The sequence below is a fragment of the Carica papaya genome, chromosome 3 (genome assembly GCF_054855325.1).
Source record: "Carica papaya isolate Zhongbai chromosome 3, ASM5485532v1, whole genome shotgun sequence".
Classification (NCBI taxonomy): Eukaryota; Viridiplantae; Streptophyta; class Magnoliopsida; order Brassicales; family Caricaceae; genus Carica; species Carica papaya.
This window is the reverse complement of record NC_142311.1, coordinates 21,215,429-21,240,508: the sequence shown is the minus strand read 5'-3', so window position 1 is coordinate 21,240,508 and position 25,080 is coordinate 21,215,429. Positions and strand designations below refer to the sequence as shown.

The window sequence follows — 25,080 nt, the reverse complement described above, 5'->3', positions numbered from 1 at the left end:
ACGTACTCATATACATAGTCATGATGACTTAATTTAGATTGTCAAAGATTAGATTTTTTCTTAATTAATTAGAGTAAGTTTATTGAAGACATTTGGAAAGCTTGAATCATATACATAGTCATGATGACTTAATTTAGATTGTCAAAGATTAGATTTTTTCTTGGTTAATTAGAGTAAGTTTATTGAAGACATTTGGAAAGCTTGAATCATACATTCACAAAAATGAGAGAAATAACTCGCATTGCTCACTTGATGGCTAAATTCTGCTTTGAGCTGACCTGGAGGAAAACCTTGGGTTTGTTAAAGTCCTAGTAGATGCTTTTAATGAGCATATGACACTAGAATGAATGAGGTAGCATAGGCCAAGCATTCAACATTTTCATTGTTTCTTTAAGAGCTCGTCTATGCAACAAAACTCTAAGTATATGAAATCTTACAATAAATGTTGATTCTAAAATATAAGTATCTAAGTAGCCACAATATTAATTTGGCTGACAATCAAATAGACAAGATTGCCCAATAAACACGAGTATCTAAAAAGCACCAACAGAGAGCAAGTTGGGAAATGAAGTCCATTGAAAAAGTTTGCCCTTCATATAGCAAAGAGTTTAAAGAATAACTCATTAGCGACATATATATGGAGCAACCATAAATTATTGGACTAAATGAAGTGGGTCTTATTAATATGATCTTGTGATCTTAATATTGTTTATTATTGCATATAAAAATAGAAAAATTTCATTCATGAATAAAATTCATATGAAGTAGTAAATGATAAAATGAATGAGAATTCATTAAAAATTGAAAAAATGATTTACATACTATAATAAATTGTTAGCTAATAACCCCATCATATCTCACGTGATGGGGACTATTATTTTTTACATGCACTTGTTCTTTCAATAGATCATTTCGCTGAGTTAAGACTTATTGCAACATTGTTATGTGTTCCTAGCCAACTCACGAGCAAACAGCTTGCACAGCTAGTCTCCTGTCGGAGCTTGTTGCGTTGTTTCCTCCAAATGTTTTATCGGATACCTCAATCGAGCAAATTCCTTTTCCAACACATACCTATAAGAAGATTTAATTTTTGAAAATATCAATCAATGTGTGTGTATATATATATATAAACTAAAAAAGTAATGTTCATTGGTCCAGAATCAGAGATGATAAAAAATTTTTTGATCATCTAATTGTAAACGAAAAATTGAACCATATTGTATTTTTTTAAAAAAAAACTGATCAGGTATGATTCTTTGATCCAATCAATTATGAACGTCCATAAACTCAATACACATTCCACATATTTTACCTTCTGCACAATGGACAAGGTATTAATTGCCTCAGAAGAGCCCTTTGAAAAGGAACCACATAATTCATGGTGGTCTCCGAAGCTAGCGAATTCAATTCCCATAATCTTTGAGCCTCCTTGGCATGATAATTCTAATGTGCTCCCTTCATATGCATTACCACAAACGGTTCCAACTGTTATTGTTTGGAAAGAGACATTTGAAGGATCTCCACCAAATTCTTCAAACAAAACCAATGTGTTATCTCCATTATTGAGGAATGATCTTGGGACATGGTACCTAGTACAATCAAGGGCTATCGTCATATAATGTTATTTTCTTACTAATTTTTTTCAAAATGTATAACTTACTAGAGGATACATTAATGAAAAAAATGTATATATATGTAAATACCATCTCTGAGAAGGATTTCCACAATTTGACACACATTTGTTTGCTGAATAACCTCCTCGGTAATCACATGTGGCACTACAACCATTCAGATCAGCTATTTGCGTAAGCCAAAATCGACCAAGGCTATTACCATTCACCCACGCATGTCCCTTGCCCATTCCTTGCAAATCCACTACTACAGGATCTGTGTCTTGAGGTACCTTGAAGCTTGTCTATACAAGAATAGAGTTTAATCTTGAGTTAGGAAAAAAATTTGGAGCTCAATGATGCCAATTTTTTCTAACACGGGATAAGAGTATTAAAATAATAATACTCTTACCTAGTGTGGAGTTAAAACTTTTACCTTATACCAAGTCATGGGTCTCCCTTTAGGGACCTGTTTTGTGGTAAACCAAGCATGGCCTTTAGCTTTTTTTGAGTTTGGATCAAAGAGTCTTTTTGCTTCTCCGTTTAACCCGATCTTTAAGTCAACAAATTTAAAAGATGAAATATATCAATCATAAGTTTAAAAGATCATAACTTTTGATATTCTTTGGAGGAATTCCAACGAAATTTAGTTACCTTATAAGTCCATAGATTTGATGATAAATCTAACAAGGTAGCATTAGTTTTGGCATCAATCAATTTAACCGGGCCTCCACTAATGCCATTCGGTTGCACATCGAAGAAAGAGCCGTAGTTCTGTAAATTTTATAGTGAAAATAAGATGAAATCCATACATGTTTATACTAATGTAAATTAAGGTAAGACATATCACACACCTGCAGTCCAACTGTGACGCTAAGCAAGGTAATAGTATTCTTCGGATGTTTAAGAGAGATAGGTTTTTGGAATTGGAAGGTATTCCCCATTTGATCACCTATTTCATCACAGAATTAATTTTTTTAAAAGGAGTTACTAGAATAAAAAATTATGGCATAATTTTTTTTTAAAAAATCATATACTAAAATATAATTACCTATTAACTTCTTGTTGACATATGCATGAAGGACTTCTCCAGATGAATTGACATATAGAATTGCATTCTTTGTCTTAGCGTTGATGTTAAAACTGTGTCAAGTAGAGGAAAATAAAAGATGAATCATGTGTATTTTTCTAAAAAACTATACATACAAAATATCTAATTAAATTTTGAACTAAGTAAACAAAATATTTCAGTTTCAATAGAAATTATTTATTATTTTTATAAAAACTTCTATTTTATAAAAATATATTACATTCTATAAGAAATTAGCTTTTCAAGTTATATAGTTAATTCAAAATATTCTAATGCTTTATTATTTATTATTGTAAGAAAAACTCTTTGAATTCCATATAGAAAGAAATTTCACTCTTAAAAAAATTTTAGTGCCAACCACTATTTCTTTTTCACAAAAAAGTTTGAATGCATTTTTTTGTGGATATAGAAGTAATGTATTTTTCTTTTCGAAAACTATCCTACAAGAGTAGCAGATTAATAAATTATCGTACCTTGTCGTATACCATAAGTAGTCGCTTGACTCAGAAGATGCTTGTTTTTGATCAAGAAGCTTTGAGGCAGTGAAGTTTCCCTTTCCATGAAGGGTATCTTTCATGATCTCTGGTGTCCATGACCACGAGGCTGTTGCTGTCAATGGCTTTTTTACCATTATCGACGTCTGAACGTTTACCTTAGCAGTATTATAAATTTCTTTGTTACAACCTTCGAGAATGCTAACAGACCAAGCAGGCACAAAGTATTTTCCTTCTTGTTGCAAATCAATATTTGCATCTTTGCTTCCATCTATATTGCTCAAGTAGCAGAATCTCTCTCCAGTTGCATTGTTGGTATAAGTAGTAAGCTGATAATTATAACAACAACAACAATCAATATATCACATTGAGTTATCGTATTAGACAATAAATTTACTATTTTTGCAATATTTTGTTTAATTACATCGACTCCATTGCCTAGGTTCTTGGTTGTTTGTACACCATTTGTGATAATCTTCTCTCCCAATTTTAGGGCTGCATGAAGTTGTTTGAGATGTCCCCATTTCGGCTGATTCAGATTGCCTACAACCATATTGGAGTATTTTTAATTTCGACCTTGATCCGATAGGAAATGATAATTTTAATATTTCGTTGATTAATTACCATATTCATCAAGTGGAGCATCATAATCATAAGATGTTGTGATTAATGGACCTCCTGCTGTGAGTCCAAAGTTGGTTCCTCCATGATACTGAAATTTTATACGGAAAGAAAAGATAGTTAACCAACAAACAATATTGTCATTGGAAAAAAATATCAAGTTCTAATGGGTTATCTTGTAATTTAGTTTTAAAATTTTTCTTGTTATAATTTAATCTTGAAAATCAGGTGACTTGTTAAAATTCGATTGGTAAATCTAACCATATAATAATTCTGCAGAACGCCGCCCCTTTGGAAGAATCGCGCAACGGCAAATGCTGTGTCTTCTGCAGTTCTATGAGGATCCCTTTCACCCCATTTCTTAAACCTGTATATATTTCATCCATTGCCACTCAAGCTCAGTGAATTTGCATGGCAGAAAAATAAATGAAAGAAAGAAAAAAGATGAAATACCCAAAGTGATAGAGATAAAGAGAAATTAAGAAGAGGAAAGCTCACCATCCAATCCAATTTTCTGTCCACATTTTGGGACTCTTGGGATTGTTAGGGTTAAAGGAGTCGCAGTAATAGCCATTACAAGTATTGATCTATGAAAACATAGGGAGGAGTTATTTATATATATGTTATATGTTTAATTTCAGTTTAGGTAAGTGAAAATATTTGATGAACAAAGAATCCATACCACAGACCGTGGAGCATTATCCTGTTGGCACATGATCCAAGGTACGCCAATGTTCTGAGCTATAGCCATTTCTGCACACCAGTTCATGTATGCAACTCCTGCCCCTCCATAAGGTCCCATGATATTGCCATATTCATTCTCAATCTGTCCATATATACACAGACATAAATATATATATACATATATATGCAACTATGGGACAATTTTCTTTAAGAAAGAAGAAAACTATAAGGGTGAAATGGGAGAAACCTGTGCAAGAATTATGGGTCCTCCTTGTGAAGCAAATAGCTTGGCCTCTTTGCAAAGGTTCACTATCTTGGTGGTGAAAATTTGCATCTCGTTCTGTAAGTAAATGAAGTAATTAAGGAACGTTAAAAGTAATTGAAAAAAATGTAATACAAAGTAAAGGAAACATAAAACCCAAAAGCATATAATATTAGAAAGAGTTATCCAATAGTTATTTAAACTAATATGGGTTCTCATACTTATCAATTTGATATTATATCCTAAGTGTATATTAAATAGGATTAGGATTAGGATTAGGACCTTGTATATTTCATTGTTTGTCCTGAACTCGATTCCTGGAATGTTGTGTAACCAAACTGGAAATCCTCTGTCAATTATAAGAAAAGAAGAAAAGAAATTAACTTTATAGCTTTTCATATCCTCTTATTTTTTCCTATGACTCAGAAGAACTTTACCCGTAAGTCCATTCGGCACAAGCATAAGGACCAATTCGGATAATACCGTAGAGACCAGCCTGTTGAATTAGTTGAAAGAACTTCACGAAATCCAAATTTCCGGTGAAATCATACTACATAAAATTTCCAAGTAATAAATACATCAGTTACAGGTTTTCCTCATCTCAACCACTACAAAATCTACATACATATATAAGATAAAAATTCAGACCTCTCGTCGTCGAGGTTCATGTACATTCCAAAAAATATATGTTTCAATAGCATCAAGGCCACCATTTTTCGCCTTTTGTATTAGATCAGGCCACATCTGCATAAAACATATTTGAATAATGTTGATATCATTCTCGATTGCCTTATTTATTTATCAGTTTGTTGGTCGATTTATTTTCTTTATGAAAGATTTCAGAACAATAATTGAAGTATGGTTATATGGTACCTGCGGGGTGCTGCGAGGATAATGGATTGCACCAGACAAAATAATTCGACGTTGGCCATCGATGATAACTGCATTAGCATCATAGTCAATTTGTATAGCTGATGAAGATGAGCACAGGAAAGAGAAACTTATTGCAAGAAGAACAATAAAAAACCTAGACATTTTGATTAATGCATGAATATCGCACTGATATTCAGATTTTAAAATGCACATAGAGCACCACACATATATATAATACAATAGCCACTCATTAGCTGTCAATTCCAATTGAGGTTATTCTTTTATTAGTGGATAAATTCAAAGGATGTTTTCTTTTCATGAAAAATATGGCAAATCCAATTAATCTGTGTGTTATGGTAATGAATTGCGGAGCTAGCTGGAGAGACAACGAATATGTTAAGGATATATATAGCGCATATATATATATACAACTGATATGTTAAGGATATATATGGTAGTCTTTTATTAGTGAATAAATTCAAATTAGAACTTTATTATCTTAAAAAATGGCAGTTTCACATAATTTTCTCACCAACATTTTAGTTAGAAATAATTTGCTGTTATGATAAAGAATTATGGAGCTGACAAGAGAGAAGATATCTGCTGAGGATATATATATGTATTATATATAGCATATACAGTCAATGGCATTGTTGTTAAACCAAATTCTCTTGGCATTTTATGTATAATTTAACTCACTAAAGGATCTTTATAATTCCTCGAAGAGATAACGATACACAGACTTGTTTTCTAAAACTAGGATTGTTATAATTGTTTGAGCTCATAATTTGCATTAACCTTATTACTAGAGTACTTAACCTTATAAAAAGATTTGGACTGAATCATATATGTCAAAACACTGCACATTTATGAAGAAGATAATAAACACCTAAGGACCTAACCAAACCTCAAACAAAGCTAAAAAAAATGTCTCAAATACTAAATAAGTAGTATTTTATCATGTTTCACTTCTGATGGAGAGAGAGTGCGACAGAGAAAGGGTGAGAGAATCATGGTCAACTTTTCACCAGGAGGGGTATAGGAAAATCTTGAAGAAAGCTAAAACAATGGGAAAGAATATTGATGTTTCCAAAGAAGGAGATCAATGATATTACTCTTTATTGACAATCCTAAGCCATCAATAGGAAAAAATATCATTTGGAGGAATACTTTGTTAAAAATAATAATATGCAAATTAAGAAAACTCTTTATCTTATAAGGAGTTAAGTTTATAAATGTGTTTTTCGATTTTGGTGGGTGGTTATAGTTTATGAATTAAACTTCAATATGAGTTTTTTAAATTTTCCTAGATAGTTATGATTCATGAATTACAGTTAATTATGATTCATATATTTAGAATTTTAAGAGTTGTGTTGGTGTTCATATAAACCCATGTACATATTTTTTTGCAAGAACCATAAATGAAAACTTGAGTCTTTCTATTAGTTTTTTTTTTATTCTTTCTTTCTATTAGTTTTTTCTTATTCTTTCTTTCATTTTCAATAAAATATTATTTTGAGATAGTTTATATCTTAAATTTTTTTCAACAAAATAATATCAGAATTTAGTTCTTTAATTTTATAAAATTTTAGAGAGATGGTTAACAATAATCTATTCGCATTCTAATTCTTTTATCTTACAAAAAAAATTATTGAGAGTTGGTGTGTTCGCATGAAAGCATAATTGGCTCACAAGATATATGAAATATTATAAACAAATAAAGAGAAATGTCTTGAGAGCAAAATCTCAAATCAAAGGTTTACTTGAATGATGGTAGAAGGCAAAAGGAATGAGAAAGAAGTAGATGGCACGGTCATGATTGTGGTCAAGTATATAAAAGAAATAACACTTAAGATGATGCTATCAATGAAGACAAAAGCCAACTGTAATACCCTGCAGACTAAGATTCTTGCAGGACCATTTGAAAGAAAATTTAGGAAAGAAAAAAAGGGGGAGGATTAAAATTTGAAAACATTGGAATTAATAAATACAAATTATTTTGTGAATCAGTATGCAAATAAAAAATTTACTTTTAAGAAATCTGATTTGGTTTATGTAAAAACACCGATAAATAAACTCGAGAAAAAGCTAAAACTTAAATTTAAACCCAAAAATTAATAAATTAGGGATTTAGGGATTCAAATGCAAGAAAACCTGACGTTTGAGAGCCTTTCCCATTTTTTAAAATGCACTAGGGACCAAAATGAAAAGGGGCTTAAAATTATGGGGCCCAATTGAAATTTTTTTTAAAAATGGGACACGTCAAAGCATGATGTATCTAATCTGCCATTTCACGTGCACCTTGTGATAAAAACGCAAATAGGGGGTATGCATGGCACTTTGCATGGTAGGAATGATCGGACGACCGTGGTGACTTCCCGCCCAATCAGACGACTAGGGAATCTTCCCACCTAAGGGTGTGATTGGATGATTGCCAATCGCTCCCGACTAAGATTCCTTCCCACCTAAAAGTTTATCAACGATTGGGAAAGCTTCCTGCCTAAATAGATCTGACGGTCCAAACTGACTCTCGTTCGAATTTTAAATCAACGGAAGAGATCACCTCCTGCCCAATCATATCATGTGGCCTATAGGTACAAGAAATGGGGGGACAAGGACCGCCATAGAAGTGCAGAGGACATAGCATTTGCTGTTGCACGATTTTTCCAAAGGGGTGGAACCTTGCAGAATTATTATATGGTTAGATTGTTCTCATAGTTGAATTTATGAATATTGATCAATTCGTTCATTTTTTATTCTAAAGATAATTTATTTTTTATATTTTTTCGTACCCAATTCAAATTTCAGTATCATGGAGGGACCAACTTTGGTAGAACATCAGGCCTCTCAATTACAACATCTTATGACTATGATGCTCCAATTGATGAATATGGTATTTTTAATTTCTCTATTTTTTAATTGATAAATTTAACAAATTTACCAAACAAAAAAAGTTTGATATATATAATCCTCGATTACATTATGTAACTCTAACCAGTCATTATTTTTCTTTAAAAAAATTTTGGTAAAGGCAATCCAAGACAACCAAAGTGGGGACATCTCAAACAACTACATGCAGCTATTAAGTTGGGAGAGAAGATCATCACTAATGGGGCAGCAACAACAAAAGATTTGGGCAATGGAGTCGAAGTAATTAGCAATAAAAAATTTTAAAGAAAATGCATAAAATTAACAAAAAAAATTTATTTAGAATTAAGTGATGATATGGGAATATGGATTTTCTGAATTTCAGCTAACCACATTTACCAACAATGCAACTGGCGAGAGATTCTGCTACTTGAGCAATTTGAATACAACAAATGATGCTAATATTGACTTGAAAAAGGATGGGAATAGCTATTTTGTTCCAGCTTGGTCTGTAAGCATTCTTAATGGTTGCAATAAAGAAGTTTTTAATACTGCCAAGGTCAACGTCCAGACTTCTCTCATGATAAAGAAGCCATTAGTTCCTTCGTTCTTTTGGACATGGGCGCCCGAGGCCATGGACAACATGCTTAATGGCATAGGTAGATTCAATGCTTCACAGCTTCTTGACCAAAAACAAGCGTCTTCTGATGCTAGTGACTACTTATGGTACATTACAAGGTAATTTTTTTTCATCTAAAAATTTTTTATCCTGTTATACCATAAACTTATTCTGAATTAGGAGAATTTACTTATAGTGAGAAAGGTAGCACCTTTTATGATCCTCAACTGGAACATATTTTTTTTAGGTTTGAAAGTTGTTCAATTCACAATACTTGGATTTAATGTATTATAAATAGTACCAAAGTAACAGGCAACCTAGTGTTTCTATGAGCCGGTTGTGGGTTAGAAAGTTATTAAATTAATTAAAAATGGTATTAAACTATGTATGAACTTGATGATTTCATTAAGATATTATATTGGATCCTGTATAGAGTTTATTATTGATTACAAGTATATGATACCTAAATTTGACATTAAAATGATTTCATTGAGATGTTATATTGGATCCCGTATAGAGTTTATTATTGATTACAAGTATATGATACCTAAATTTGACATTAAAATGATTTCATTGAGATGTTATATTGGATCCCGTATAGAGTTATTATTGATTACAAATATATGATACCTAAATTTGACATTAAAATGAATGTCCAGAGTCACGCATACTAGAGCACCCATCTTGCTTTATTCACTTCTATAATTTTTTTGCTTGAGATAGTGCTGTCGTCAATAAACCAGAATTGAAGAATGCAAGTCTTTATGTGAATTCTTCAGGAGAAATCCTTCATGCATATGTCAATAAAATCTCAATCGGTAATTACATTTCTCCAATAATATAATATCAGTTCAGCATAAATAAGGTTACTAACTAACATCTTTCTTTCTTAATTCTAAACTTTGGCACAAATGAGAACAGGTTATGAGATAGGAGAAAAAGGTTTTCAATTCCAGAAACCTGTTTCCTTGAAACATGGAAGAAATGTTATAAGTTTACTTAGTGTCACAGTTGGCCTAAGGGTATATATATCTCTTTCTCCACTATGTGAACTGTATGTATATATACATATATTTATGTTGAGCTTGTAATCTGAGTTGAAGTAGAAAATGGACAGAATTATGGCTCGTTTTTCGAGATGGAACCTAATGGCATTCGTGGAGGGCCGGTGAAATTGGAGGACTCCAAAAACGTTACTCTGTTAGATTTATCATCCAACACATGGAATTATAAGGTAATTGATTTTAGAACTATAGAAGATTTAGGCTCTAGAATAGGATATTGAAGTTGTTGAAAATGAAAATAATATTAAAATAATTGATAAAAATATGTTACGATTTTAAAAATAATTTTATCTTTTTTAAACGTTGTAAATAAAGCTTCATTACTATTTTTTAAACTTTGATTTTTCCAGTAGAGGTTACATATGATTACATATGAATATAATTAATATATGAAATTAAAAAATTCAAAAGTAATTTTTGACAAGTAGAGATTAGAGGGTTTGATGTTTAAAATTTGGTAAACACATGATTGAAGTGTGCCATTTAAAAGTATTATTGTGTTGAAAGGTTGGCCTGGATGGAGAAGAGAAAAGGATGTTTGATCCAAGCTCAGAAAAAGGGATTGGTAATGCCTGGAAGACCTCAGGAAAGCTCCCTATTAACAGACCCATGACATGGTATAAGGTATTTATATTCCTTGAATGATATGTATGTATGCATATATATATATATATATATATATATATATAATATACTAAGAGATTGACTCTTGCCTTGTAACAGACCACATTTAAAGTATCCAAAGCGATAGATCCCATGGTATTGGATTTGCAAGGTATGGGGAAGGGACAAGCTTGGGTGAACGGAAACAGCCTTGGGAGATTTTGGGTAACACAGACAGCTAATCCCAGAGGTTGCAGTGCCACCTGCAATTACCGAGGAACTTATGCAGTAGCCAAATGTGAGTCTAACTGTGGCAATCCTTCCCAAAGATGGTATATTAATTTCCCTCTTATATTAATTTGTTAAGCCATTTAAGTATGATGATACAATACTTTGATAAAAGGCATAGTTACACTTTAAAAAGAATGATAATCTTATATATTAGGTATCATGTTCCGAGATCATTCCTTAATGATCAAACAAATACATTGATTTTGTTTGAGGAATTTGGGGGAAACCCTTCAAATGTGTCTCTCCAAACAATAACAATAGGAACAATTTGCGGTAATGCATACGAAGAGAGCGTGTTGGAATTGTCATGCCAAGGAGGCCTAAAAATCAGCGGAGTCCAATTTGCTAGCTTTGGAGATCTGCAGGGATCATGCGGTTCATTCCGTGAGGGCTCTTCAAATGTTGCCAATACCATATCCATTGTGCAAAAGGTACTTTTATTCTTTTGCTTGTTCTTTAATACATTCATCGTATAAGTATACTTTATGTTTATTCATTTTAAGTTATGCTACTTTTAAAGCTATAACACTATCTAGCAATAGATATATAGTTGAACTCTAATATATGAACTAGATTGTACAATTTACAGGAAGAACTTTATGATCTTGCAGGAATGTGTTGGTAAAGAAAAATGTTCAATTTTTGTATCGGAAAAAATATTTGGAGATGGCTCCAAGAACATCATCCCCAACAGGCTAGCAGTACAAGCTGTTTGTTCATGATCCAAGGTTGGACTTAGTTTGTTTGCAATAAGGACTCAATTCTCTGTATTCCTTTCACCTTTTAGGTAACACAAAGAAAAATCAGCTTTTAGGTAACATAAAGAAATCTCTCCATTGTCTGATATATGTAACAATAACTTATTTTTGGTATATATCCACAGCATCCATTGATGCATAAAATTTTTGTGTCACACGTGCTAATGCAAAATCTTTTAAACTCAAAAAATCATAAATTCTCAAAAGAATAAGATTAAAATCCATGTTAAAGGTACAATCAAGATAGATATTACGTTATTAAGATTGAATATAAAAAACATAGGCTGATATTAACTTTTAATGACTTGAGCCCAAGGAATGGTACAATAATGTCTTAGTCAAAACTACTAACTCTTAGAAGTTTTATATGAAATTGTTAGCAATGAGTAATTAATTTGAAAGCTAATTATAGATATCTATTAATTATACTTGTCGATGTATGATGTAATAGAGCTATTACTATAATGCTCAGTTTAAGAAAATAAATAATTATTATTTTATTATGAATCTAAGAGAAATTATATTAAAAACTTATAGGACTATTTTATAATTTAGTATAAATTATTAAGTAATTTTTTAGTTATAGAAAGAGTAAGCCTATATCTAAGTTAGTTGTTAAGTTTTAACTAAAAGACTCTAACACTCTGAAAAGAGAATGTAAGAAAATAAAATGAGAGGAGAAGACGAAGAGGAAGGTTGCAACAAGAAGGTAAGTTTCCTAAATTTTAATTAGAACTCAGTTGCTTATATTTAGATATAGAATGATCTATATATATATACAAGGAAAAAAAAAGGTTACTGCAGTAATAGCATTATAGTCATATTTTTTTATTTTTTTTATCAATTTTCTACAACAATCTTGATGAGAAGTGCTTGAATAAATTTATGAAAAGTGACAATTAAGTAAAAAATTCAGTAAACAAATATAATAAAATATGCTTCAAGATGCACAAAAACAATCACAGAAAAACATAAGGATTTTTAACGTGGAAAACTCTTTCAATGTTAAGGATAAAAATCACAGAACATCTCTTAATTCAAGTAAAAAAGATCTACTATCAAAATTAATATTTAAAGCAACTAAAAGCTACCACAATAATACTCAAGTAAAGTTTCAACAACAAATCAATCAAATAATAAAAGATAAATAAAGGAATAGAGCAATATCATCGAAATAATTACTGTTCACACAAAACAGATGGGTTCTGATTGTTCAAATTCGATCACCACCATTCAGATCAAAGACTAAAATTTCAGCCCAATCAGACCACAAATGACCATTCGATCATATAGGAAAGTCAAACTAATCACTTTATGAAAAGAAAACGTGAACACTAATTTCGAACTGAAAATACCTTAAATCCAGCCATCAAAAAACGATCTCCACCGTTCAGAATGAATAACAATGAGTCCTCTAAATGTCCACCAAATTTTACTCTGATTGGAATACGAATGATTGTCTGATTCTTAGAAAAACTGAAATTGGTCGGATATAATTTTTCCAATAAAAACCCCTTTTTCTCTCCCTTTTTGTTCTCTTTCTTTTTGGTAGCTAAAACTTGTCTCAATAGTAACTTAGGTTAAAGTGGTATAGGGTAAAAATATTAATAGCCCTAATAGGCTAAAAGAAGTGGGCTCAAAACAACATGGGTTTTTCCCACATAAGAGGGAACCCAAAACCCAACAATTCTCCCCCTCTCAATTATGTGGAGGAGTTTGCCAAATCGGCAACCATACAACATACTTCAAAGTTCACTCTTAGTAAAGCCTTTGTGCATATATCAAAACCATTATCATCAGTGTCTATCTTCCTAAGTTCAAGCTATTTAGAATCCAAAACATTAGAAATCCAATGATACCTCATATCAATATGTTTGAATCTACCTGGTGGATGTCGAATCTATCAAAAACAAATTCTTAATTAACCAATTAAATTATATTATAGTAGTAGTAAGAAGGGTTGAATCCATAGGGGATTGGAAATCAATTTTTTTTCTTAACCAACGAATAAAAAAAATAAGGGAGGTTTTGTAGAATTCAATACGCAAAATATACAATAAACAATGAGTAGAATAATATTAAACAAACTCTTGGCTGTAAGTATACTAAAGCAATTATAAAAAAGATTCTTAGTTGATGAAATAGCTAGCTCCAGTAATGTAGTTGATCATAAATGCAAGGATATGTTTTACCCAAAATATGGCATACTAGTTATAGTTTTCGAAAATGTTTCGAAAACGAATCCTTCCTTATTCTTAAACCAACAAAGAAGCGTTCATTAATTAGTTATTTGCTGTCAAACAGTCCTGAAAATGTCCACAAAATTTAACTTATCAACAGCTTTGAGAGCTAAAAGGACCAAATTCAAGTTGTCGAATTCATCCACGTGAACTGGTCAACTAGATTACTTACCTCCTCAGTACGATACTGATCGCTACTTGATGCCAGAACCACTCAAACAATTACAGATTTAAGGGATTTGGCTAGCTGTTTATGGTTTCTTTTCTCGTATGATGGACCCTGTTCAAACGGATTCAAAACAACAAATATATATAGGTGCAGGAAGTAAATAAATACCAATTCTAAAATAAAACTCAAATTAATTCAATTAGATCTCACAAATACATTGTTGGAGTTTGCTAGATCTATCACCTAGGAAAATAAAAATAAATCAGTCACTAATGGTGGGCTTCTCAACAGAACTGAGTTCTTGGAGAGCAGAAAAAAGAAGAAAGAAGAAGAAGAAAAATTGCAAAAGCAGTAATTGCTGTAATTTTAAGAAGAAGAGAGATCATGATTCTGCTTGGCATCTACGATTTATATAGTAAAAAGGGACTAAGGTTTTTGCCTTTTGCTGATTAGAATCTTTTTTCTTGATTTTTGGCTTATCCTAAGATTTTCATAATATTGTTTTCTTGATTTTTGACTCCAGATCTTAGTTGGAAGATATCTTTTATATCTTTGAAAAATGCACGTTTTAATTTAATTCTACTACTGTGCGCGACTCTTAAACTTTATCAATGTTAAGTTGTCCGTCTGCTGGATCAAGCCTTGCCTAAGGCTTGTTTATGGGCTGATGACTCTTTTCATGGTGACACAAGCCTTGGGCAAGACTCATTCCATTATTCCAGAGTTTGGCTTCTTTTCGACTCCAACACTTGAATTCCTCGTCCCTGCACTCTAATCATCATAGAACTCATATTAACTCAGAGAAAAATATTATAAATAAATTGAAATCATTAATGCAAATAATAAAAATCGAAAAAGAAATTATGAAAAATGGATGGATTGCCTCCCATCAAGTGCCCTTGTTTAATGTCCTAGGCTAGACATTGTCAATTTTTAAGCACTTAAATCAGTTTGTCTTCTTATAGCCTACACAGCTTGTTAAAACTTATCACCAGAAGGATCTCATATCCTCCCAAGAACATATATTTCAAATGTTCAAGCAGTTGTTTGAGCTCCAATTTTTGTGCCTATAAAATAGAAGATAGATAGTTTGTGTCAAAAATAAAAAGATCAACACACGATGCATTGCTTCTTTAAAGTTTAAGTGTCTCCAATTCGAACACCATATCTTGTAAATTCTTTTTAGTAGTAAGATCTGTGATATCCCAATTACTAATTAAGATATAAGGATGTCATATACGGAAACATATTACTAGTGCATAGTAGTTAATTGTATGCAATAAAGCAATTTATTACAAATCCCTTACAAAATATATGAGTTCCAATTACACATATAACTGAGGTCAGAAGTAGAAACAAAATACAAAATATCAAAATACAAAAATGGTCGCTTATTTCACTGTGTGAAAGTCATGCACTGAGATATAGATCCACGGGATCCTCAAAGATTTTAAAGGGTAGGTCAGCGATTGGTTCCTCACTATCTTCCTCATCCAAAGGGGGGCATAAAAAGGGGTGAATTCTATATACTCAGTAAGAAAAAATATATTTAAATAACATCATAAGATTTTAAAAGTGAGTAATTACGTCATTAATACTTACATAAAGAGTCATATCAGAGTCCTTTCTTAAATTATGAAAATAATTTGTTTATTTTAAAAAATATCAAATTCATCATGTCATGGCAAATCAATCAAATCGATCATACTGATAATAGAAAAAATCAAACAAATCATGATATGCATAGTTTTTTGTGTCATTTCTTCGTGAAGTTATTCTGACTTTCATCTACTGATAGTAGATACGAATTTTTAGCTACCCATATGGAATGACTAATTTAGATATAACAGAAATTTGCGGCTTGCTAAACTAACAGCACATTTGCGGCTTGTTTAACCATGACACGATCTATGGATACGGCTATGCTAACTACAGTTGTCATATCAAAAAAACTGTTGCCGCGGCCGTACTTCGCCAAAGGTGACCCCCACAGAAACATTGTTTTGCCACTCTCGTTAGAGGGTACGGCGTCATCCACAGAGAGCTGTCATCTCACGTCTTTTCAGACCAGATGGGGCAGAAATAGAAATCCCTCAGAGATAAAAAAAACCTAATGAAACATTTTATAAATTATGCATGTCAATACAGATACATATTTCTCATACTATTTCATGCTTAATCATGTTCTCATATTTCAGCAATTGAGTTTAAGCATTATATCATTCAAATCACATGCAAATCATCACGTTCATGTACGATCATATAACATGCATTATCAAGTAAACATTTACTTCGTTTAGACATTTAGACATAATCATGCAAAATCATAAATTCAAGCTTCATAATTTGGCTCTAGAAATGCTCGTTAGGATATGTAAAAGTAAATACTAAATTTTTTATCGAAACTTTAAAGTTTTCTATACCTTTTCTTCTTTTTTTCCTCCCCCTTTCTCTTTAGATCACTCCATCCCTCTCTAAGCTCTTGGAGGATGGAAGAATGGAATGGAAGTGATGAGGAAATGGCGAAGGGAGGGTCCCTATTTATAGAAAATAGGGACCGTTAGATTTGCACCAAGTGACAAATTCTGGTGAGAAGAGAGGAAGTCAATGGAAAAAAAAGTTATGTGATGACTGACATATGTGATCAACGGATAGATGACGTGATATCCACTCCATACACATAAGTCACATCATTAGGATACTTCATATCATCATAGATATTAAATCTTTTCATTTCTTTATCAAATTCTATAGTGAGTATATCATCCTACACATCTATCTTCATTTTGGCTATACTAAGGAAAGGTCTTCGTAGTAAAATATCGGAGGAGTTAGATGATTTATCATCTTCCATGTCTAACACATAAAAATCATCAGGAAAAATGAGATTTTTAACTTTAATAAGCACATCCTCTAGAACTCCTTTAGGATAAACAATGGATCTATCAGCTAGCTGAATTATAACAATTATTTCTTTTAACCTTGAATAAATGGACAAAGGCATCATATTTATTAATGTTCCTAAATCACACATGGCTTTCTTTATTTCCAAAGTGCCTATCTTGTAAGAAATAGCAAATATACCTTAGTTCTTGCATTTGGGGGGTAGTTTCCTATGAATTATAGCTAAAACATTTTCTTCCACACTTACCCTTTCATTGTAGCTTAGTTTTCTCTTGTTGATGCACAGCTGCTTTAAAAACTTGGCATATCGAGGTACCTGCTTAATTACATTGAGTAAGGGAATGTTTAGGAAGACTTTGCAAAGAGTTTTTAGGATCTCTTTCTCTTTTTTTTGCTTCCTTAATTGTGCAAATTTTTATGGAAATGGTGGAGAAATTATAAACGATGCTAGTTGGTCTAAATTTGGGTTTATTTTATATGTTTTGCCATTAATTACAGATTTTAGTTATGTGTTTTTCTGTAAGCCTTGCCCAAGACTAGAGTTTTCCAACAGTTCCTTACCATTTCTCAATGTGATAGAACTTATATTTTGCCTTGGATTAACCTCAATTTGAGATGGTATTTTGTCTTGGGATTATAGCCTACTCATTAATGGTGTTAATTGGCTCACTTGGGTCTCCAAATTTTGAATGTTTGCTCTTGTCTCCTGTTGAACTTATTAGTTGTTAGTAACAAGTGATTTAACAATTTTTTCAAGAGACAAACCTTATTTTGGAGGTGCTGGTTGTTATTGTGGAGGTGGTCTTGACTGATAATGTTGAAAATTTTGTTGTCTTGCTCCAGCCAAAGTATGGATGATGATCCCTCCATCCCAGGTTATAAGTGTTGGAAAATTGATCATATCTCCCTTACAGGTCCTGGAGAATCCTCCAATCCTATTAACTTGCTGCAGGTCATCATCTTTAAGTGTAGGACACATGTCTACAGGATGTTCAAGATGCGTACAAATTCCACAAACCCTTCAAGGGTTATTCCCTACAGTCATATATTTTTTACCAAATGAGTTAGTTTAGAAATTTGGGATTCAAGAGAAGAGATACTGACCTCATTCACCCTCTTTAGGATGTCTCGTGCTGCTTCAAATTGTCGTGAAGTGGCAGCCATGGTTGCTATCAAATCTCTGGCTTTTAGAGGTGTTTTGTGACATCCCAAGTGCTAATTAAGGTAAATGGAAGTCAGATACAGATTCAGAATAATGAGTGCATGATAAAAGTTATGCAGTAAGCAAAATCATTACAAATCCCTTAGAAATATATATAAGTTCTAATACATACATATACTGAGAGCAGAAGTGGCTACAAAATACAAAACAAATATAAGGGTCACTTCTTTCACTATGTTATTGGACTCGTCAGAGTGCAAGAACAGTCATGCACTCAAACTTGTAGATCCACGAGATCCTCATAGACTTCCAAGGGTTGGTCAGCCTGTGATTCCTCATTTTCTTCCTCATCTGAACGGGGGGCATGGAAAGAGTGAGTTCCATATACTCATAGGAAAACAGTATTAAATTAACACCATAAGATTTTAAAAGTTAGTTATTTTATCTTACCATTTAACTTCCTCGCTTACCTACCTCACATTATGGAAAACCATTTATTTGTTAAAAAAATAATACGTTAATACAGACAATCAAACATACATCATGCCAGATAATAGAAGAAATCAAATAAATCATGAAATGCTCAGATTTTCATGTCATACTTCGTAAATTCATTACAACTTCCATCTCTGAGGGCAGATATAGATTTTCAATATCCAAGTAGAATGAACAGATCAGATACAAATACAATAATTTGCTCAGGCCCATTCTGGCTGGCCAAACTATGGTATGATCTATGATCATGGCTGTACTAGCCATAATGGCCCTAATGGATATCCATAATCGACAATACTTAGCCATGGGTGACCCTTACAGATAGTGCGATGTCACTCTCGTCAGGGGGTACGCCGTCATCCATTGGGAGCGGTCCTCCTACATGTTTTCCGACCAGATGGGGCAGAAGGAAACAGATATCCCAAAGGGCAAGGAGTATAGATACCCCTTAGAGATAAAAAGCCTAATGAAATACTTGATGCAATATGCATGTCATAAAGATACACTTCAAACCATACAGGTTTCATTCCACTTTTTTCTTTTCTTTTCTTTTATACTTTTTATTGTTACCGATTACATATTATATTTATTACATACAAACTCATCAAGTATCTGCAATTCACATAACATACTTGAAAACAAGAACAATTTGACTTAACTGAACATAAAGACATACAAAACAAACAAAACAATAATCATATTAATTTAGTTTATCTAAAAATACTTCTTAAGATGTCAAAAGAAATACTAGATTTCTTACCGAAACCTTGATATTTTATCCCTCACTGTTTTTCTTTCTTTTTTTTCTTCTCTCAGTAGACTACTATCTTTCTTTCTCTCTTTCTCTAAACCTTTGAAAAATAGAAGAATGGAAGTGTGAAGAGGAAGGGAAGGGGGAGGAAAATTTATAGAATTTTGAAACCGTTAGATTCGCGTCAAGTGACAAAATTCAGTGAAGAGAGAGGAGAAAAAGATGTTCAGAACAAAAAATGAAGGAGGACTTCATCCACTAGCAATGATGGCACGCTGCCCAAGGTAGTGGTGGCGCACTGCCTGAGGTGGCAGTGCTCCGGCCGAGGTGCTACAGGATAGCCTGCAGGTGCACAGGTCTCCTGTCGCACAACCAGGCCTACTGCGCGCAGGCCCCACGCGCATAGGGCCTATCCGCACAGGACAACTATGCAGACAGCACGTGCACAGTGTGTGGCACCTGTCCGCATGCAAGGTGATGCACGGACGACTTGTCTACGCTCGACAAGATGCGCACGCAGGTCTTTACCCCGTCCCGTGCACGCTGATGGGACGTGCGCTATGCGCACATCTCGTGCGTGTGTGCGTGAGGATGGGACGTGCGCGCTGTACGTATGTCCTGCAGCCACTGTGCATGCATGCACGCACGTACAATGCCTAGCACATGCGCGGGCAACCAGCCTTCTCGCGGGATTTTTCCCGTAGGAATTTTTTTTTATTTCGCTGTTTTTCAATTTTTTTTTAAATTTTCGTGTTCAATTTAATTTAGTTAAATTTAAATCATTTAAAATAAAATAAAATAAAATTAATTGAAATAAAATTTAACAAAAAATTAAATAAATACAATCAACCAAAATCATGAATCACGATAAATATTAAAAAACATAAATTAATTAAGTTCAAAGCGGTCAAAGATCCAAATAAATAGAGTTTCTAAATCATTTTATCACGGTGATGGGCAGGGTGTTACATGTTTTATTTACTATGGCATCTCTATTAGCTGTATCTAACATTCCTCTTTCCATAGGTTACAACCTTTCATAAAAGTAGTGGATGAGAGATTGTTCGAAGATGTCATGTTGTGGACAACTCGACACAACTGCTTGAATCTTTTCCAATAATCATGAAGGCTCTTCAGATTTCTTTGTTTGATTTTGCATATTTCTCTCTTTATTCTAGTAGCATTAGAGGTGAAAAATAATCTGTCTAAAAAAATTCCACCACATCAATCCTAGTAGTAATCGAACCATGAGTAAATAAAACAATCAATCTTTAGCTGCATCATCCAAAGAAAATGAGAACACTATTAATTTTATTTGCTCTTCAGACACTCTGTGTAGCTTCAAACTTGAGCACACGACATGAAAGTCTTTGAGGTACTTGTGCAGGTTTTCATTCTCTAAACCTTTGAACTTGGGCACCAAGTGAATTAAGCCAGATTTTAGCTCGAAAGCTACGTCCAGATCTGAACAAGTGATGCAAAGGGGTTGCTAGTTGGTAGTCAGTGTTGTCAATTCTCTCAATGTCCATTCTTCAACAATCTACTTTATTTCTGTTTCTGTTTTGATGGTTGCACTACTGTTTGCAAAAACTATGTCCAGCTGATACATTCTTCTTTTTAGTTGAGTCTATTTTCTTAAATTTTTTACGGTGTTCTTGATTTTTGGATCGTAAAAAAGAGGTTCTCTATAATCGGTCTTGGTCATAAAAAGAAAAAACAATTAGTTAATCTCAACTCCCTAGTAATGGCACCAAAATTTGGTGAATGTCGAATCTGCCAAAAATAAATTCCTAATTAACTAATAAAATAATATTTTAGTAGTGGTAAAAAGGGTCGAATCCACAAAGAATTGAAAACTAATTTTCTTCCTTGACCAACGAATAAAAAAAACAAACAATGGGGATTTTATAGAATTCAATACCCAAAATATAAAATAAACAATAAGTAGAATAATATTAAACAAACTATTTGCTGTAAGTAGACTAAAGTAATTATAAAAAAGATTCTTAGTTGATGAAATAGTTAGCTCCTGTAACGAAGTTGATCATAGACGCAAGGATTCATTTTACCCAAAATATGGCAAACTAGTTATAGTTGTTAGAAACATTCTGACAATGAATCCTTCTTTATTCCTAAACCAACCAAGAAACATTTCTTAGTTGGTTATTCGCTGTCAAACAGTCCTATGAATGTCCACATGATTTAACTTATCAATGATCTCGAGAGCTAGGACCTGATTCAAGTTGCCGGATTCATCTGTGTGAACTGGTCAACTAGATTACTTACCTCCTCAGTTGCAGAACTTATCGCTATTTGATGTTGAAACTACTCAAACAATTGTGGATTTAAGGGGTTCGACTAGCTGCTTGCGATTTCTTTTCTCGTATGATAGTCCATGTTCAAACGGATTCAAAACAATAAATATATATATAAGTGCAGGAAGTAAATAAACACCAACTCTGAAATAAAACTTAAACTAATTCAATTAGATCTCACAAATACATTGCTGGAGTTTGGTAAATCTATTAACTAGGAAAAAAAATAAATCAGCCACTCATGGTGGACTTTTCAACACAACTGAGTTCTTAGAGAGTAGAAAAAAGAAGAAAGAAGAAAGAAGAAGAAGAAAAATTACAAAAGTAGCAGCAGCTGTTGTATGCAGCTTCGGGAAGAAGAGAGATCATGATTCTGCTTGGTAGCTACGATTTATATAGCGAAAAGGGGCTAGAGTTTTTTTCTTTTGTTGATTAGGATTATTTTCCTTTATTTTTTACTTATTCTAAGCTTTCTATAATGTTTTTTCCTTGATTTTCGACCCTAGATCTCAGGTGGAAGGATATCTATTTTCATATTTAAAAAGCGCACATTTTAATTTAAATCTGCTGCTGTGCGCGGCTCTTAACCTTGTCGAAGGCTAAGTTGTCTGTATGTTGGATCAAGCCTTGCCCAAGGCTTGTTTTTGTTTTGATGACTCTTTCCATAAACTCTTCATCTTTTCATATTGTTTTTCTTCCTTTGGTCCTAAGATCCTGTTTTGCAAAAAAATATTAAAAATATCTCGGATTAGATAGTATATTATCAAGTTTAACAACTCAAAGTAGGCGATAATGATGTCATTTTTAGGCACTATTACTACCATGAAAAGTAGAATTCTTATTAAGTTGAATAACACTTTGACTGTCACAAAATAAGACATATCTCTTTTATATAAAGTCAATCTCGTTCACAAACTTCTTCATCCAAGTAGTTCTTTACATGCTTCTATTGTTGTAATGAACTCAGCTTCTATAGTAGACAATGCACTACATTTTTGCAACCTAGATTGTTATGCCATAGCTCCCCCCTACAAAAGTAATCAGATACCTAAAGTATAATTTTTTTAATCCGTATCCATTGCCAAATCAAAATCTGTGTAACCATTGAGCATAAGCTTCTCAATCCCAAAACACAACTTTAAACTAGCAATACCACGAAGATATCTCAAAATCCACTTCACGGTATTATAATACTCTCTTCGTAGATTTGATAGAAATCTAGTAACAGTGCTAAATGCATGAGCTATATATGGTTTAGTACAAATCATAGCATACATCAAGCTGCCTACTGTAGATGCATAAGAAATTTTCTACATGTATTCTTTCTCTTGTTCACTAAAAGGAGACTATTTGACACTCAATCTAAAAGACATGACAAGATGTGTACTTATAGGTTTAGCTTTAGTCATATTAAATCGCAGCAGTACCTTCTCAAAATACTTCTCTTGAGATAACCACAACTTCATGCATTTCTTATCACAAGTGACTCTCATGGCAAGAATGTGTTTTGCTGTTATACTCTTTCTTCAAGTTATCAATACTGAAAGAACTAGAACCCATAATAAGCATATCATCAACATATAGCAACAAGATGATAAAATCACTATCAGAAAATTTCTGCACAAAAACACAATGATCAGAAGTAGTCTTCTTGTAGCCTTTTTAAACCATAACTGTGTCAAACTTCTTATACCATTATCTAGGTGTTTGTTTCAACCCATACTAACTTTTTCTAAATTTGCAAACATAATTTTATTTTCCTTTTACCAAAAAGCCTTCAGATTGTTCCATGTAAATTTCCTCCTCTAAGTCACTGTGAAGGAAGGATTTTCTAACACCCATTTATTCAACCTCCAAATCAAGACTAGCAGTTATTCTAAAATAACACAAATTGATGACATCTTGACCATTAGTGAAAAAATCTCCTTAAAGTCAACTCCCCTTTTGTAACTAAAATCCTTAAAAACTAATCTAGCTTTGTATCGTGGAGATGAAAAATTCTTTTTTTGCTTAACTTTATAGACCTACCTATTCTTTAAGGCTTTTCTATCTTTAGGAAGTTTCATCAATTCAAAAGTATGATTATCAGCTAAAGACTATACTTCATCTTTCATAACTATAATCCATTTTGCCTTTTGCTCACTCTCAATAGCCTCTTCATAATATTCAAGTTCTTCTTCATCTATTAAAAGTATGTACTCATTAGGTGACTACCTAGTAGAATGCTTTCGATCTCTAGCAGACCTCCTAGGTGGAACTTCAAGTTCCTCAACAGGTGTCTCTTATTGAACAACAACTGCTTCATATTCAGGACCACCACCAGCATCTATATTCTTATTGTCATTTTTGTACATCACCATAATTCTGAATAATAATCCATAAAAACAACATCCTTATTATCTACTTTTGAGTTATCAAATTTGATGGAATGCTATTTAATCCAAACTATTTCTTATATTTTGTTGCAGGACATGAGATAAGAAAAAAAAAACATGAAAAGGAGAAGAGTTCATGAAACAAGTCATCCAACTAAAAAAAGGCCTCGGATAAGGTTTGGATCTAACAGATAGCCACATATTTCAAATAGGACAAGCCTCGGGCAAGGCTAAGGAAATATATAAGTTCACAAACCCCACGTATAACTGAAATAAATCTTGCCCAAGGCTTATGTCGCACATAGTAGTCAACTTAAAAAAAGGTGTTTCTTGAATCTAAAAAAGATCTCATTTCAGCCAAGATTTGATGACAAAAAATCAGAAGAAGGTTATTTTGGAAAGCTGAGGATGAGTTGAAATTATTGGGAAAAATCCCAATCAAAGAAAGAAGAAACTCTAGGCCTCCTTGGGTTATAAAAATTGGGGGCTACCAAATAGAATCATCCATCTTCTTCCTCACGCCGCAACTGTAACACCTACAGATCCTCTGCATTTTTTCTTCTTCCTCTCTTCAATATTCAAAACCTTTATTTTTGTGTTGAGCCCACCATGACTGGCTAATAAATTTTCTTTTCCTAGTTGATAGATTTAGTAAACACTAGTGATGCATTGTGAGATCAAATTGACTTAACCTAAGTTTTATTTGAAAATTAGTATTTATTTACTTTCTGCACCTATATACATTTGTTGTCTTTAAATCGGTTTGAACAGGGCTCGTCGGACGTGCACCTAGTGGCAATCAATGCTGCACTAAGGAGGTAAGTAATTTGGT

General features: G+C 32.8%; 2 protein-coding genes across 2 annotated transcripts; one reads left to right on the top strand and one right to left on the bottom strand.

Moving 5' to 3' along the window:
• Nucleotides 1-772: 772 nt before the first annotated feature.
• On the bottom strand, nt 773-5,839 carry LOC110818497 (beta-galactosidase-like). The gene is made up of 18 exons (XM_022047397.2): nt 5,635-5,839; nt 5,410-5,505; nt 5,199-5,311; nt 5,044-5,110; nt 4,747-4,839; nt 4,498-4,641; nt 4,314-4,402; nt 4,077-4,182; nt 3,819-3,906; nt 3,619-3,737; nt 3,174-3,523; nt 2,662-2,753; nt 2,465-2,562; nt 2,265-2,384; nt 2,047-2,163; nt 1,704-1,915; nt 1,313-1,589; nt 773-1,071 (listed from the first exon to the last, which is right to left on the bottom strand). Exons 1-18 carry the CDS (start codon nt 5,794-5,796, stop codon nt 961-963), a joined length of 2,454 nt encoding a protein of 817 aa, XP_021903089.2. The 5' UTR covers nt 5,797-5,839; the 3' UTR covers nt 773-960.
• Nucleotides 5,840-8,178: 2,339 nt separating this feature from the next.
• LOC148266831 (beta-galactosidase-like) lies at nt 8,179-11,992 on the top strand (the record flags this gene model as incomplete). The annotated part of the gene is made up of 11 exons (XM_088216067.1): nt 8,179-8,334; nt 8,443-8,527; nt 8,666-8,784; nt 8,888-9,240; nt 9,845-9,939; nt 10,043-10,143; nt 10,239-10,355; nt 10,693-10,809; nt 10,909-11,120; nt 11,234-11,510; nt 11,691-11,992. Coding segments are annotated over 11 exons (1,743 nt in total), but the record flags the coding sequence as incomplete, so codon positions are not given.
• Nucleotides 11,993-25,080: the final 13,088 nt, after the last annotated feature.